Source organism: Thunnus albacares, chromosome 22 (genome assembly GCF_914725855.1).
Source record: "Thunnus albacares chromosome 22, fThuAlb1.1, whole genome shotgun sequence".
Classification (NCBI taxonomy): Eukaryota; Metazoa; Chordata; class Actinopteri; order Scombriformes; family Scombridae; genus Thunnus; species Thunnus albacares.
Window position 1 is genome coordinate 10,391,490 of NC_058127.1, and position 17,014 is coordinate 10,408,503.

At 35.6% G+C, this 17,014-nt stretch overlaps 1 protein-coding gene across 1 annotated transcript in view; it reads right to left on the reverse strand.

Annotated features, from left to right (window-relative positions):
* Positions 1-17,014, reverse strand: part of LOC122974480 — a 345,451-nt gene that overhangs the window by 273,541 nt on the left and 54,896 nt on the right. Inside the window, exon 33 of the mRNA XM_044342515.1 lies at positions 12,694-12,744. Within this exon, the coding sequence (XP_044198450.1) occupies positions 12,694-12,744 (51 nt within the window). The remainder of the gene's footprint in view (positions 1-12,693; positions 12,745-17,014) is intronic.

Below are 17,014 nucleotides of genomic sequence, written 5' to 3' on the forward strand. Positions count from 1 at the left end.
AACAAGCAAACTCACCTCCAGACCAAACAAACGCAGGTTTGCTGTAATGAGTGTAAAACACTGGGTCTCCTCTTCCAGCTCTACACATATATCCTGCTGTGTTTGTCGACCCATGAATGATGTAGGAATCCTGTTCAGTCCCATTGGTGCTACCAGGTAGCAGCTCATAGCTGTAGGAGTTGTCTGATAGTTTGGGAACAGTCTTATACCAGTAGAACCTCCATCCTGCAGATGGATGTTCAACCTCACAGCTCAGAGTTACTGAGTCTCCAGGACTCAGCCATGATGGAGACACAGTGAGGACAGGTGCATCTGTTGGAAAGTGATTTTCTCAGAATGGAAAAAATAATGATGCAGATACACATACAGTAAACTATCTCCAAATAAATGAAAAAAAAAATGAAATAATATAAATAAATATAAATAAATAAATAAAACACAAAAAATGAGTAATTTACATTTTCAGTGTGAAAGAAATATGATCTGACTTACATAATACTGTCAGTTTGAAGGCATCACTCCACTCTGTTGAAGATTGTTCACTTTTCATTCTGCCCAAACACCTGTAGTCTCCACTGTCTGATGTCAAAGCAGAACTGATCCTGTATTCATTTTGTATTTGAGGTTTTGTTGATCTGGGTGTTTTCCATTCATACTCCCACTTAGTGTCTCCTCCATCCTTGATGTCACATCTGAGAGTGATCGCCTCTCCACTGTATATCTTTGGCCAGTTGGGTTGCAGAGTCACAACCGCTCTGTTTGAGCCTGTTTGTGTTCAAGAATCACCAACAAGGATACAAAAATGACAAAAGGTTAAATCATCATTAAACAAAATGATTGTTATCCTTGATCTCAATAAGTATTCATAAACACACATTAGATGTTTCTACATTTTGTATTCCAACAAAACATTGTCAAACTCACCATATTTGTTGATAGTGATTGAATCACTGTACTCTGTGTAGTAAACTGGGTTTCCTCTTCCTCCTCTGCACCAGTAGAGTCCTCCCTGTGAGACACTGATTTGTCCAGTTGATTGGAAAACAGCATCTTGTGTGTTCAGGGGTTCAGAGGTTTTCTCATCTCTGTACCAGTAATATTTCCAACCAGATGATGATGGGTCCACAGAGCAGGTCAGGGTCACACTGCCCCCTACTGGAATGTCTCTGTTGTCAGCACTCAGTTTGGCCTTTGGTCTATTTGCTGTTAAGTTTAGAACAAAGACATTAAAAGGTAATTATTGTCCCTCTATGGTCCACTTTCAAGGAAGATATATACAAAGATATTCATTTAATCACTGTGATCTTAATCAGTTAATGAAATAAATCTTATCTAATCTTAATATATTTTATATATCTAAATAGGTGATATAATGTTAGCATATATTTAGATAATATATCTAACAAACATTTATTTTATTAAAATGTTAATATTTTCAGTGTAAACTAAATATGTCTTTAAAAAAATATTTGGCCTTTGGTCTATTTGTTCAGTTTAGAACAAAGACATTAAAAAGGTGATTAATGTCCTTGTGATTTAGTTTAAATTAGGATATATACAAATATATTCATTTAATAACTGATCCTTAATCAGTTTATAATTAATCAATTAAGTCTATTTCAAATGCTACAGGACACTGAATGATGACTTGTTTTAAAAAACACAACACAATTCTTTACTGATCAGTTCTGAGAGGTTGACTAATTATTGAGGAAATAAATATTTTCTATTGAATTATTCAGACACAGATAGGTGGAAACTCAAAAACATGATATTCTCACGATTAATGAAACACAGTCCAACTTACATGACACTGTCAACCTGATGGGATCACTTCTTTCTGTTGAGTACAAGTCTATTTTCTGTTTATCCTTACACCTGTAGTTTCCACACTATTAAAAAGTAGCTCTGAAACTCCAGTATTCACTGTGTTTTGGAGGTTCTTCTTTGGTTGTTTTCCATTCATACTCCCACTCAGTGTCTCCACTATCTTTGATCTCACATCTTAGAGTGATTGACTCACCACTGAATATCTGAGGCCAGTTGGTTTGCTGTGTTACAACAGTCTTGTTAGAAACTGTACCCACCAAATATACACAGTTTGGATAAAAATAGAAATATATACTGGTATGACTGTCCTTTCTGCTGTCACTGTGGCCTTGAGATTACTTGATGTTCACATTAGAATAAATAAACAAAACAAATAAATGGTTGGAATGGGATTTGCCCGAACAAATTGTTTTTACTTCATCACAAGAACTACAGGGAAATCATTCTTGAAATAGCTCAGAAGCTTGAATGGCTGCCTCCAGGCCAACATGTAACATTATTAAACTAACAGATCAATCTTAAAAATAAAATAAATAATCAGAAATAAAATAAATTAAATTAAGTAAATATACTGAGTTATTAGTCATTAGTGATATGAGATGGCATTGATGAACAAAACAACAGATGAAAAAATATAAAACATAACATGTTCATTATGGATGAAAGATGTCCAACTTACATAATACTGTCAATGTGATGACATCACTCCACTCTGTCGAGGAATATGAGTCCTTCCTTCCTCTACACTTGAATTCTCCACTGTAGTAATTGTTGCTGTTGATCCTGTGTTCACTGAGTGTTGGAGATGTGATTAAGTTGGCTGGTGTCCATTCATACGTCCACTTAGTGTCTCCACCTCCCTGGATCTCACATCTGACAGTGACTGTCTCATCCCTGTATATCAGAGGCCAGTTGGGTTGCAGGATCACAGTGGCCTTATTTGGAACTGTTCACATAAAAAAATGCCTTATTAGGATACCACAAGAAATGTAATATGAAGAAAAATGTTGTAGTTTTTAGCACTTTTGGTCCTAATCCTCTTTATTGTCCCTCAGTGACAAGTTGATTTTTGTAGCAGTTTAACAAACACAACTCAACAGCCATAATAACAAAAGGAGTTAAAAAAAAAACAAAAAACAGAAGTGTGAAAACATATCAAGCAACGTGTTTGCAAAAGAAGAATTAAAGCAATAAAATCATCAGGAAGAAAAGTGACAAGTTCACTTTAGTGGCAGCAATTTAAATTGAGACATAAAACCTTTGTGATCAGATGATTCATAAAAGAGCAACACGGACATTGTATAATCACACACACATACACACACACACACACACACACACACACACACACACACACACACGTAGGTGGCTCAGTTTCAGTAATTCTGTTCTCAAACTAAAAAGCAACCACTTGTTACTGAGCTGCTCATAGGAGGCTGCATCATTGTTGGAGGGAGAAAATATTTTCTGTTATCTTACTTAGATAGACTGAAATGAAAAATTGTGTGAATAGATTTTATTTGCTTTCCAGGACAGTTTGTTCACAGCCATATTTCTTATAAACATTCACCTGAAGAAAAGATTTGTATCAGGGAGGAAAAAGTTGATCAAGTAATAAACTGAGGATCACAGTACTGTCAGCTAATTTAATGATGTGTCTGTTCTCATGCTGAGAAAGGACTCACCACTCGGGGGAGCTACTGGAGTAAAGAATCTTACCTGCCATCACTGACTCTGATCATTTTAAAGTATAATCAATAAAATAATCTAAAAGCCACCTCACCAATTTAAAATCTAGACTGAAAAAAGCTAAAACCATTTCAGCTGAAACATTGAGTTAAATGATATTCAACATCAAGGAAAAGTCCACAAATAATACTGTATTAGTATAATACAGTACACTTTTTCATTAACGTTCTCCTTTTTTGCTATCAATACCAATGCCTGATAATAGATTTAAATAATACATGTTATATTATTCCACAACAAAGTACTAAACTCACCAGTTTTCTGGATAGTGACTGTATTGCTGTCCTCTGTGAAGATCTCTGGGTCTCCTCCTCTTGATCCTCTTCCTGCTCTGCAGTAGTAGATGCCTCCTTGATCAACACTTATAACTCTGTCATAAGTATATCCGAAGGGCTGATCTGCATGAGATCCTGAGGTTTGTATGAACCAGTAGTATCTCCAATCAGCAGAGGCATCCACAGAGCAGGTCAGTGTCACACTTCCCTGCACTGGTATGATGGTTTCGTCTGCTGTCAGTGTCGGTTTGGGTTTATTTGCTGTTTAGTTCAGAGCAAAAAACAAAATGAGTAACAAGTGGGATGGCATTTCCCTTAGAGAACGTTGAACATCAATTAAGTCATTTAGTTAATACTATTATATGGAAGATGCAAACAGAGCATGTGACTCTTCTGGGTCAATGACTGATTTGAGAAACAATAGTTGCTGCAGAACTAACTAATTGATTTACAATTAGTTAGTTCTGCACCTAAACCTAAACTTTTTAACCTTTTAAACTTTTAAACTTTTTTTAAAACTTTTTAACCACTTTTTAATGATGTGTCTGTTCTCATGCTGAGAAAGGACTCACCACTCGGGGGAGCCACTGGAGTAAAGAATCTTACCTGCCATCACTGACTCTGATCATTTTAAAATATACTCAATAAAATAATCTAAAAGCCACCTCACCTATTTAAAATCTAGACTGAAACAAGCTAAAACCATTTCAGCTGAAACATTGAGTTAAATGATTTTTGAATCACTGTAACGAACATGTCATCAAGAATGTATTTATATTTTTAAAGCACACAACGGAAACAGTCTATATGCTGTTAGTTTAGAACAAAGACATTACACTTTTTCTCCTTTGCATAAACATAAAAAATGGAGCTATGCACACACTTTGAAAACTTGAGGCTCATGTATCATCTATAAACTCTAAGCACAATCCCATTGCTTTCATTCAAACAGAAATTCTAAATCACATTTTTGTCCTCTACATTGCAGATCAGTGACATACTGTGCTGTCCTCTTATGGTCTTCCTGTCTGCTCTCAGTGTGACCTTGTGTCTGTCTAAGTTTAGAAAAACAATAAAATGAATAAGTGACTGTCATGGACAAGCCATCAAAAATGTATTTATATCTTTATATAACACAAAGGAAACACCTGTTTAAAATCATGTGCGACTCAAATGAATTTAGACTCTCTGTTTGCACATTTATGTTCATAATCAAACTCCAACTTGTCTTTCTAAATGCTGCATATGTGTTTTCTTCAGATACTTGTGTGTCTCAAGGGTCATCACAACATCTGGTCTCCCTACATAAACACGCATTTTGAGGAAAATGCTGTTTTAAATCTTTGGGCACAAATCAAGTCATTTCAGAATTTGTATTGATACATGGAGTAAAATGATACATATATGATAAAATATGAACACAATAATGGGATGTGATTAAAGGCCCAAAAGCACTAAAAGCGATAAAACGTGACTGCAGTGAAATAATCTGAATAAAACGTTTTATTTCTCTCATTCAGAGGCTTTTTTCTCACTACCGCTCTCTCTCTCTCTGTCTCCGCCTCCCCCTCCTTCTCTCTCTCTCTCTCTCTCTCTCTCTCTCTCTCTCTCTCTCTCTCTCTCTCTCTCTCTCTCTCTCTCTCTCTCTCTCTCTCTCTGTGAGGTCTGAGTTGAGACGTCAGGACAGTTTGACGCGCCTAATGACACTTTTGGTGCGTGTTTGGCCATTAAAACAAATAAATGTACTTCAAATGTACTTCAGTGCGTTTGGGCATTAAGAGGAATACAGTGGATGACAAATAAGTGATAAATATTTCAGTATAATATATATATATGAATAATTGGTCACCTTCAGAGTGTCCGTAGAAGAGTGTATTCAGCACTAAAATAAAGATTGAAACTTCATCAGACATAATTCAACTGACAGAAAGTCAAAATCACACAAACATAAAACAAACAAAAAAAAACAGAAGCAAATAGAGTTTCAGCAGTGGTAACTATTGTTTGATAAATTAAAACAGATAAGAGGAGAAAAACTCTTTAAAATGAAACATGTAAAATGAAATAGGAAAATCATGAAATTCAAAACCCACATACATAACAATACCTGAAACAATTCACATTTACATCATGCAAAAATAATCATCCAGCAGTAAATTGAACACAGTCCTTCAATCTAAACTGAGCCAAGTCACCAACCAACATCTGGCCTATAAAACAACCCTGTAGTTAAAACCATAAGCGTGCTCTGTTCAAGCTCTCAGAGAAACTGGTTCAACCAGTGATACTCTGTAATTCTGACTATTCAGGAACATGTTCTTTAATCTGTGACATGCAAACAGAGAAAGTCAGTAATGTACTTACAGAATAATCCCAGCACACAGATCAAAGTGTACCTCATCCTCACATTCAGCACTGACACTCTGTCACTCAGCTGCTCTGAGTCTGACAAATGTTTCTACTTTGCTTTAATAATAATGCAACAGAAAGACAAAGAGAGAAGTTGCATTTCGGGTAAATGAAAGATGAGATCAGACTTTCTTCAACTTCTTTAAAATTTAGCCTCCCTGTGTTTCCTTCCCTTGTATGCAAACCACAAACAACTTCAATTGGTTTGATAAACTTTGACACATGTACACTTCCTGGTCACTGCAGAAATACATCAGCTTGTGTCTTGTGCAAAGGTTTGTGCCTGGAAAATGTTATGAATAAAAAATGTATAAACAATAAGTATTTACTGCACATCCATTATCCATAAAATCATTGACTTTAGTCATATCACATCATAAACATGCTTAACATTTTATTGTGTTTATTTGTGTATGTTATGCAGTATATGCCCACTGCTCTTGCATCAACAGTGTCTGCATTGTGATAAGGTAGGTGTTGCGTGTGTATATAAATAAACACGTATAATTCTACTGTGTATTCTTGGACACTACGTCCTGTATATGTGTATGTGTGTGTTGAATAGTCTCCATAGTGAATTAGATATAAACTGTGGTCAAAACTTTTTATTTACTCTAATTTACTCTTTTTATTTGGTGGTAGATTTGTGTCTATCTGGTAGTTTTATGAGGAAGTCCTGAATTACAAATGTGTTGCCTTCTTATCACTCCAAAGAGCAACAGCAGTTGTGATGATATTATAGCTTAGAAAACAAGAAAGCAAATGAAAAAACTCACCTTAACCCATCAATGAATAAAATGTTGAACATCCATTTTTCAATTACAGCAAACAAATTCTGTATTCTATCAGCCTCATTATTCAGAAACAGTATAATCAAATAATTTCTATTATTTGACATTTACAGTATGAATAAACCAACTAAGTTCAAAGTCAATCAACATTTGAACTCAACACATCCATCTATGGTCTGAATTTCCGATTCTTCCCCAAAAATCTTGAGTTGTTGAAATAAACCTCCAACAGCAGACTGTTGCTGTCTACCTACTGACCTTTGTCATGGTTGGCTTGATCGTTATTATGGTGGTTAATCTGAGTCTACATCACATATTCAAACACAAGCTAAATGTCAGGACTCATTTCTAAAAACAGCCATGTTACAAACCTCTGGTATTAGGTTATAAAGGCTGCTTCTGTTTACTGTCATTTACCTGTTCTCATTTTTCATTTACTGGATTTTAGAACTTTAGACTTTTTGGAAATTGTTGCACATTTTGCACCATTGTATTATACAATTTACTTATCAACTACAGTCTGAGTAGAAACAAGACACGCCTCTGCTTGTCAGCATGACAAATACAAACCAACTTACCAGTTCCTCTTTACACAGAAATATGTGTTGCAGAAGAGATGTCTCATGCTGTGCAGGATGTGAGTTCACAAATGTTTTGTTTTTTTAAGTGGTAGAAACTAAATGAAGTACAAATTTTTGGGAGGTAGTAGAAATTGAGTCAAGTGCAATGCATATGAATATAATATAGTAATTACAGAATGTTTTTTTTAACTGAGTGTCTTTGAATACAACTATGACTGGTGGTGACATGAGGGAGTGGACAGTCAATATTTATTTCTCAATCTGAAACATCATACAACAGAAAGTCAGAGGTGTGAGCTTGTGAAAATCTGACATTAAAGTTCTCACTGTGTTTTGCATCTTGAACTCTCCCTATCACCTCAGTCTGCTATCTGCTGTCAATCAGGTGTGAAACATGTCATCTGGCTGACAGCATACATTTGGCTTTAACTAAAGACTTTATTTCCTCATTTTCATCGGTCAGTCAAGAGTCTCCTGCAGGACTCCTGCTCTGTAGGCATTGAGTGGAGCCTTTAATGGCAGGTTTGATTGACAGGTTGGGCACACAGCACACATCAAATAACAAATCATCACATTGAACAATGAATGTGGCAGCAATAAATGATGAAGGCCAACATCAAATAATGAAATTGTGACATTTAGTGGTGAAAGCTACACATAGACCTTCAAATAAAGAGATAAAAATATTGACCATTCCACCTCTCTACTAATTATTTGATGGTTAACTGTTAATTGTTTGACTTTTCTATTCATAAGAGTCGACATTAATTGCAATGTGCATTTGTTATTTGATGTTTAGCTTTTCATTATTAGATATGGATCAGTAGTGCACCACTCTCCTCTATACTTCCTCAACTCTCTCTGGCGTCTGCCCTCTGATCAGCCCATATTAGGAAAGACATGTGGACTCACACCTTTGGTAGTGTGCAATTAGATGACAACACTAGTTCACTCAATTATATAAATATATAAAGTATATATTATGTAAATATAAAAAGCAATTAAAAACAACACTGACTGTTAACTGCTGAAAAAAGGTTTATTGATGCCTAACAAAAATAAAGTACATAAAGCACTGGTAAATTCATTTGTAAATAGACAGGAAAACTTTCCAGTATAACAGCAAAAGTTACATATAATAGTTGATAGCAGTTCATTACATATACAAAAGTAATTGTTGATGTCCATCCTGGAGCTTTTTCATCTAACACTGAAAAATATGTTGACTTTAAAGCTGCAGTACCACCTGGGTAATGTCGTTCAAACATTTCAAACTGATACCTCCTGCTGCTTTTTAAAACAGCCTGCAATCAAAGTTATTAAAATAAAGTGACAAAATAACTGTAAAAATAAAAATAATAATAATACAGTGTAAAAAATACTAAATGGGAATAAACCTCAGTAGTCTTGTACTTTCTGCTAAAAAAGAGAGTATTAAATCCACATGATGTAATTATTTTATATCATCTGCTATTAAATTAACTGTACAAAACATTGAGCATCGCTGATATTTGGATAGCAGAGTTGCACACAATGGTCATATAAAATGTTGTTAACCATATTTATTTGGCCTTGTCCATACAGCTGTCTTTACTGACCTGAAAAACAACCACGAAAAACAAACATATAGGGTTATTCAAGATGTAAAATATGCTTGCGACATGCTATTATGACATATAATCCATTTAATGATCAGTAGTATTAATCATTACAGTTTGTACATAACATGGCAGAATTATTACCAAGAGCTGTTCCTGGTTTAACTTCAGAATAAACAGCTTCATCAGTTGCTGCAGGAGTTGATTTTCCTATAAATGGAGAGAAGATTAGTTAAAAATATTTGCCAGTAATGTCATCATTTACAATAATAATGTACTGAAGGGTTGTCAGGGTTAATGTCTCCACTGATAATAAAAGAATAACAGTATTGTAATGCCCACAGTGCTCAAAGTAGTCACATAGCAGAGTATTATGGCTTTTACAGAACTTAGTAAACATATTGATATTGAATATACATACTGATGTATAAATACTGTTCTTCATCACTGCAAACACACATAATGTAAAATAAACATACATTCCAAAACAAGATATTCAATGAAAAATAATAATTATAAACACCTACAATTTTACAAACACTGAACACATCACATACATTTTTCCACATCACAATGTGTGTGGAAAGTTGTGAAACTGTGTCTTAATCCATGTGTGTGTAATCAGATTAGTAAAAGTGTAAAAGAATCTCTAAATTCATACTGAAATTTGTGAATATGTACGGGAACTGCAACTGTGTATTCAGATTTGCAAGTGTATCAAGATTTGTGAATGTTTAAAACAAGGCAAGATGCAATGGAGCCGTAAAAGTCACTGTACTGTTCCCAACTACCATAACAACAAGCAACTTTCCACAAATTTCCATCTAGTGAGTGACCAGTAGCTCTTTAGCATCGTTAATGGTGCAAACTGACAACCTGTAATGTTTTAGCCTCACTAGAAAGTGCTAGCACAATATTGTTGCAGTGTTTCCCCTGAGACAACTTCAACGGTAAATAAACTGCAATGTTATGTATAAAATATTCTGTTTGTGGTTAACATCATTGCAATGCATTTTATTCTGTATTTTATTGCTGGGGCTTTGCTAGAATCTACCCTGCTGCTGTAAACAAATGTAGTTCATATGATGTAACATTAGAGTCTGCAGGAAACAAACATGTTATTTTCAACAAACTATACTTGTCTTGTTAGTGACAGCAGCCTTTAATGTTTAACTATATTTTCAGTGAGTAACCTGCACCAGACTAATCCTCACTGACTGCATGCCGTGACAGTCACAGTCAGCAAACACATGAGGTGATTGATATTAGGAAAAATGTTAATGCTAGTTAGAGGTTTTGCAGCAGTGATGACCATCAATCTGTTGACAAGAAACCTGCAGAATGTTTGTCTGCAAGTTAATATTGCAAATAATTCAATATTGGTTGGCACACTGTGTTACAGACAAAAATTTTGACACATTTGTAGATCTCAGGCATGACAGGAGTCTAGCAAAAGTCACATGTATAAAGAAAACCAATGGAGAGGTGTACCTGAGTTGTAACTTCCCAACTCTTGGAGCAAAATACTTAAAATACATTTTTCTCACAGATTTTACACATTCACAACTCTGTGTATGCTAGGGCTGGGTGATATGGACAAAAAAATCGTTATTTTTTTCAATCTTGGGGTCGTTTCATGATTTTACTTGATTTTTGTTTGCCTTCATAATGCAGACTTAAAACATCATATTTATTTAAGACAGTTGAGCAAGAACAATAAGAAACCTGCAACACCCGCAAGGCTGTTATAATCATTACGCATAAAATACATGTGATCCCACACAGCTGTTGACTGTGAGCACAAGATGCTTCAACTAAGTAGATCATAGGCATCTAGTTTAATAATCAGTTTCAGCACAGATAGAGCAGAAAAATCAGCTCACTAGTTGCTGCTGTTTGTGTTTCTTTACAAGACATCAGCCTGATATCTGCAGACTGCTGCTAGCTAGCGTTAGCTACCTGGAGAGTAAACTGTACAGTGTAGAATCTGGATACTGTTCCTTCAACTTCAGCTGTTTCAACTCTCATAACCAGAGATGAGACCTCATCAACTAACACAAACCAAGAGCACAGATCAGTGTGCAGAGTCATTTTCAGTCTGTTCTTCTCGTAGATGTGACTGTTAAATTCACTGCAAGATAGCCTGTCGCGGGTTCACTTTCAATGATGGCTCAGACGACGAGAAACTTATTCAGCGTGGTGATTTTTATTCACACCAAGTTCCCCAAACAAGAGTGGCAAAAATATTTACAGTGCAGAAGTGGAAAAACCCTAACAACAAAAAAAATATATTTACACGACAGGTTTCCTACTGGCAGCTCGTCACCCACATTGTTACTTAGCCACAACCAAAAACCCAACCAAAAAAAAAAATGAGCAGAGCTCCCCCTTATATATTATTAGCCCCTCCCCCGGGCAAACCAATTAACAAATTATAGTATCCTACGTTCAAATTTGACATCACAACAAACATAAATTCAAAAATCAATGATATATTTCGCATAAAGGAAAAATGGCACTAATCGCCCTTCATATAGCTATGGCCGAATACCCCCAAACCAAAATAAACCATAAAATATCAGTCCATACGATGTTGGTATAGTCCACGGTCACATGGCCCTCTTAAGCGCGCCACCAAGCGCTATTTATAGTGTGTCCAGGGAGTGCCTCAGTTTGGCCCATGCCCAGAGGCAACCAGAGGCAGCAGCAGCAGGTAAGTGTATGTATGTGTGTGTGTGTGTGTCGTGTCAGCGCCGAGTGTGAAGAAAAGAGTTCGGACAGTGGGGAAAAGTTTGTGGGAGTGCAGGACCGCGGGACACAAGTGCGGGCCTGCAAGGAACAGTTTTCACCGGAGCATGGCTCCGCAGGAACAGTGGGAGCGCTGCGCGCTCCCGGCACCGGCGCTCTCTCTCCGGCCAAGAGAGAGAGAAACGCACGCCGGTTAGGGCATGACGGAGCGTTCACGGGCGCCCCGTCACATAGCCAGAGACAGCTGTGGCAGGTGTGCATGTAGTGTAATTAATAATGTCACAGTTTACGAGATTGTTGTGACTCAAAACAGCTAATGTAGCTGCCATCTACTTTTTGACTAAAAATAACCTTTTCATGCATTTTGTAATAACTCAATTTTACGATTTAGACATTTTACACATTGACCAAAAACAAGAATTTAAATGAATAAAATCAATTTGAGATATCGTTCAGCCCTAGTGTATACATTCACAAATCTTGATACTCTTGCAAATCTGAATACACATTTTCAGTTTCCTGTACACATTCACAAATATCAGCATTTAGAAATTCTTTTACACATTCTGAGAGAAGAGAGTTTCCAACCTGATAAAGCCTGAATCTGTGAAAATGATGTTTGTTGTTACATGGTTTTGTTTTGTAAATTGTTGTCTCTTAAATTATGTAATATTGCATTTCAGACTGCTCCATGTTAAGGTGTATACTGTACCATTTTCAGTGTCTTTAGAGCCTTTGATTGATTCATAGACAGAAGCATCACCTGTGAGCAAAAAGTGAAAATCAAGCTGAGATCAAATGAACCATTTAAATTGCATGATACCAATCAAATATCACCTTTTTAACAAAAATCCTCAGGTTTTTTTAATTTATTTATTCGATTTTAAAATATTGTGGTTAAATGCAAGTACAGGGAATCTTAAATGTTTTAGAGCCTTTACTGTCTTTGTAGACTGTAATAGAAATGTTGAGGTTACAGTTAAGAAAAAATGACAAAATTAATCAGGATTAGTTTGAAGACTGACCATGGAGAAGAGAGGAGTATACGTTATGTTGAGTTTCATTCAGGTTGACCATGTGATTTGCAGCAGAGTCCTGATTGGTGCTGTCAGACTGGATCGGCCTAAATCATTTAGCAAATACAATGAATTTAATAAGACACATTGAAGGTACTGCTGTTATGTTCAAAATGAGAGTTTTGTACCAACCTGATAAAGCGTGAATCTGTGAAAAGGATATTTGTTGTTACATTGTTTTGTAAATTGTTTTCCCTCAAATGATGTAATATTGCATTTCAGACTGCTTCATGTTAAGGTGTATACTGTACCATTTTCAGTGTCTTCAGAACCTCTGATTGATTCATAGACAGAAGCATCACCTGTGAGCAGAAAATGAAAATCAAGCCGAGATCAAATGAATCATTTTAATTGCATGATACCAATCAAATATCACCTTTTTAACAATAGTCTTCAGGTTTTTTTTAAAAAATGTGATTTTAACAGTGTGGATAAATGCAACAACAGGAAACTGTAAAGGTTTTAGAAGCTTTCATTTCTTTGTAGACTGTAATATTTAATACGTTACAACCAACACTATAAAGCCTTAAAGCCATAATGGCAATAATATTTCTGGACTCTGGACATAAGTCTTGTAGTTTTGGTTCAATTACAACAATATAAAACAATGTTCTAGTCTGATCTTTTGTGCATGTGGTAGAACAACAGGTTATGTGACAAATCTTTGAGACTGTTCTACAAACTGACCCACTGCTTTATTTACTGAGATCAACAACAACTTCCTGTCTAATGGATTGTGGCTTTTGGTTAATATTCATTAAAAATCAGATGGTCTAGAAAAAGAGTAATAGAAATGTTATTGTTAAGAGTTAACAAAAAATGACAAAATGAATCAGGATTAGTTTGAAGACTGACCATGGAGAAGAGAGGAGTATACGTTATGTTGAGTTTCATTCAGGTTGACCATGTGATTCACGGCGGGGTCCTGATTGGTGCTGTCAGACTGGATCGGCCTAAAACATTTAGCAAATACAATGAATTTAATAAGACACATTGAAGGTACTGCTGTTATGTTCAAAATGAGAGAAGAGAGTTTTGTACCAACCTGATAAAGTGTGAATCTGTGAAAAAGAAATTTATTGTTATGTAGTTTTATTTTATAGATTATTTTTCTGCTATTTCACATTATGACATCAGAATACATCTTTGTATTTGAATAATTAAAAACATAAAACATTTAACATCAGAGGGAAAAAGTCTCACCTTTGGATCGTCTGTAGCGATACAACAGGAGCAGGAGAATAATAAGTATAATTCCACAAACCAGCCCAACAATTAATGGTATAAGAGATGAAGAGCTGTCAGGCCTGGACACTGCTGTAATAGATAATAAACAATATTCATCATTCATTTACATTTGTATTTTTATAGATATCAGATATTTTATTTTATGTTTAATAATTGAACGGCCCTCTGCAAGTAGAAAACATGTTAATTAAATATGTGAAATCAGCTGAAAATAAACCTGTAAATTTCTAATTCTGTAAAGTATTTGACCACATTTCTTTCTAAGACAGCAACACAGTTTACAAGAAAGAAAATGCATGAATTGTTTTAATCCTACTTAACTGACATCCAACTCTGTACTGATTCTTTTCCTGAGTATTTACACTTGTAGAAGCCTTCGTCTGACTTTGACACTGCAGAGATTTTCGGCTCCCTTCTGGTATCATTTTGGATAAGTTTGTCATTTTGATAGAAAAACACGTTGGAAAGTAATTCTCCTCTCTTCAGTTTGCAGCCAAGAGTAACAGAATCTCCCTCAGTCACAGGATGCACAGGGCTCACCAGGATAATATCTGCATCTGTAAAACAGTCAAAGAATATGAAGTTTCAGTCAGAGACCAGCTGCTGACCTTTAGAACAAGGTGACATAAAACCATGAGAATAGATCACACATATGCCTTTATTTTTCTCCAACTAATTTATCTCACAGAATCAGTGTAGCTGAGCAAAGATCCAACATTTCAGCTTTTATTACATACATGTCTTGTAACAGTAAATATACTAGCTATGGCTAGTTAGCTCTAGAGCTAACAGGTACATATGAGAGAAACGGTGGATGGTTATTGACACAAAATCACCTCTGACTGAATCAGCATGTTAATTTTATCATCAAGAATAAAGAAAAGTCTTGCTGCACACCAAAGAAACTGTGGACCAAACATCTTGGATCTGTAAAATATTAATTTCCAGTTGTTGAAATAAATATGAAGAAGCTTTAATTTTGTCCACAGATGAGTTTTGGTGTGAAGGAAGCCCTTTCATAATTTATTTATTCTTTTGTATTACCTGTGTTTGACAAGAACACGACTAAATTATAATGTTGTGCAGAGGACGTCTGATTTTCTAATTGATTGGATGATGTTTCTTCATGATAATTTTAAGGAAATATAGTTTAATGAGCTTTTAATTTTGTTAAAGAAACAATAATATAACATAATTTTTCTATCAAAAGTTTAGGCATATAACTTGTTTGTCTACACAGGAAGTGCAGTTAGTGACACCATGTTGAAAATAATGTAAAAGGATGAAAATAAAATAAAATGTAATGTAAACATACTCTGTATAGTGATGTTGATTGCATTGCTGAACTCTCCTGATCCAGACTCACACCAGTACACTGCATCACTCTGCCATGAACTCTTGATGTTGCATGTGGATCCAGTCATTGACCTCCAGTTAGAACAGTATGACCAGTAGTGGTCCTCAGGAAACCTCCTCACTCTCCACTCAGTAGAGTTTCCTTCACAGCTCAGTGAGACAGAGTCAGAGGTGAAGTGCTGGACTCTGTCAGGACTCACTTTGAGAGTCACTGCTGAATGAACATCTGAAAAACAACATGTAATGAGGAGCAAACCAAGTACAGAGATATTACATTTAGAAAATATCACAATGCAAATAATCCTCTTTTTTGTATTTTTAATACATTTTGTTGTTGAGAGTAAAAACATCTGAATAACATAAACTGTGCAAAAGGTTCAGTGTTTTGGTGAAACTGTGAGTGTTAAGAACATACAGAGCATATGGACTGACAGTGGAGATGTGAAGTGTGCTGCAGAGTGGTTTGAGCTGTTTTATGGATGTTTTGATTATTTTTCTATCTTGAAAACTTGCTACCAAGATAACTACAGCAACTGTTCACTGTGAAGCTGTAAACAACCTACGTTTACCTGCCACCTTTCAAACATACAGAGGATGTGTTTTTCATACTAAATGATGTTTCATTGTCTCTATATAAAGTACTAGTCAAAAGTTTGGACACACCTTCCCTTGAATGAGAAAGTGTGTCCAAACTTTTGACTGGTACTGTATAGTCAGTGTTTTTCTCTCATCTGTCTGAGTTTTCTCAGGTTTCCAGCTGTTTCTGGACTTTGTCCATTTAACTGCTTTGTTGCCTGCTGACTTTTCTGGTTTTTCATTACTAGATTTTGACTGTTTTGTATGTCTATATGTTGTCTGACCACTAGATAAAGTCTCATTTAAACACCTGTCCAGCCTGCTGTGTCAGTAAAAGTAATGAGTTTTGGCTGTAAGATGAGCTCAGGTATCCAAAGTAAAAGTATTCATTGCAAAGAGGAGAAGAGTTTGGTTTCAATGACAAGTAAAATCATAATATCTCAGTTTTTTGGTGCTGTAATGTTTTCAGATCAATTGAAGATGTAAAGAAGGAATTTCAGCCCAGTCCAGTATGTAGAATAATTCAATATCAACATTGTGTTTGGTGAGTGTGTTGAAAAACTGAAATCTTGACTTGATGGAGAAAGGTCATAGGTTCACCACAATCAATACCCAGATAATGACATCACAACTGCTTCTTGACAGAAGGAGACAAAAACAAACAAGAAAACTCACCTCCAGACCAAACAAACGCAGGTTTGCTGTAATCAGTGTAAAACACTGGGTATCCTCTTCCAGCTCTACACATATATCCTGCTGTGTGTGTCGACCCATGAA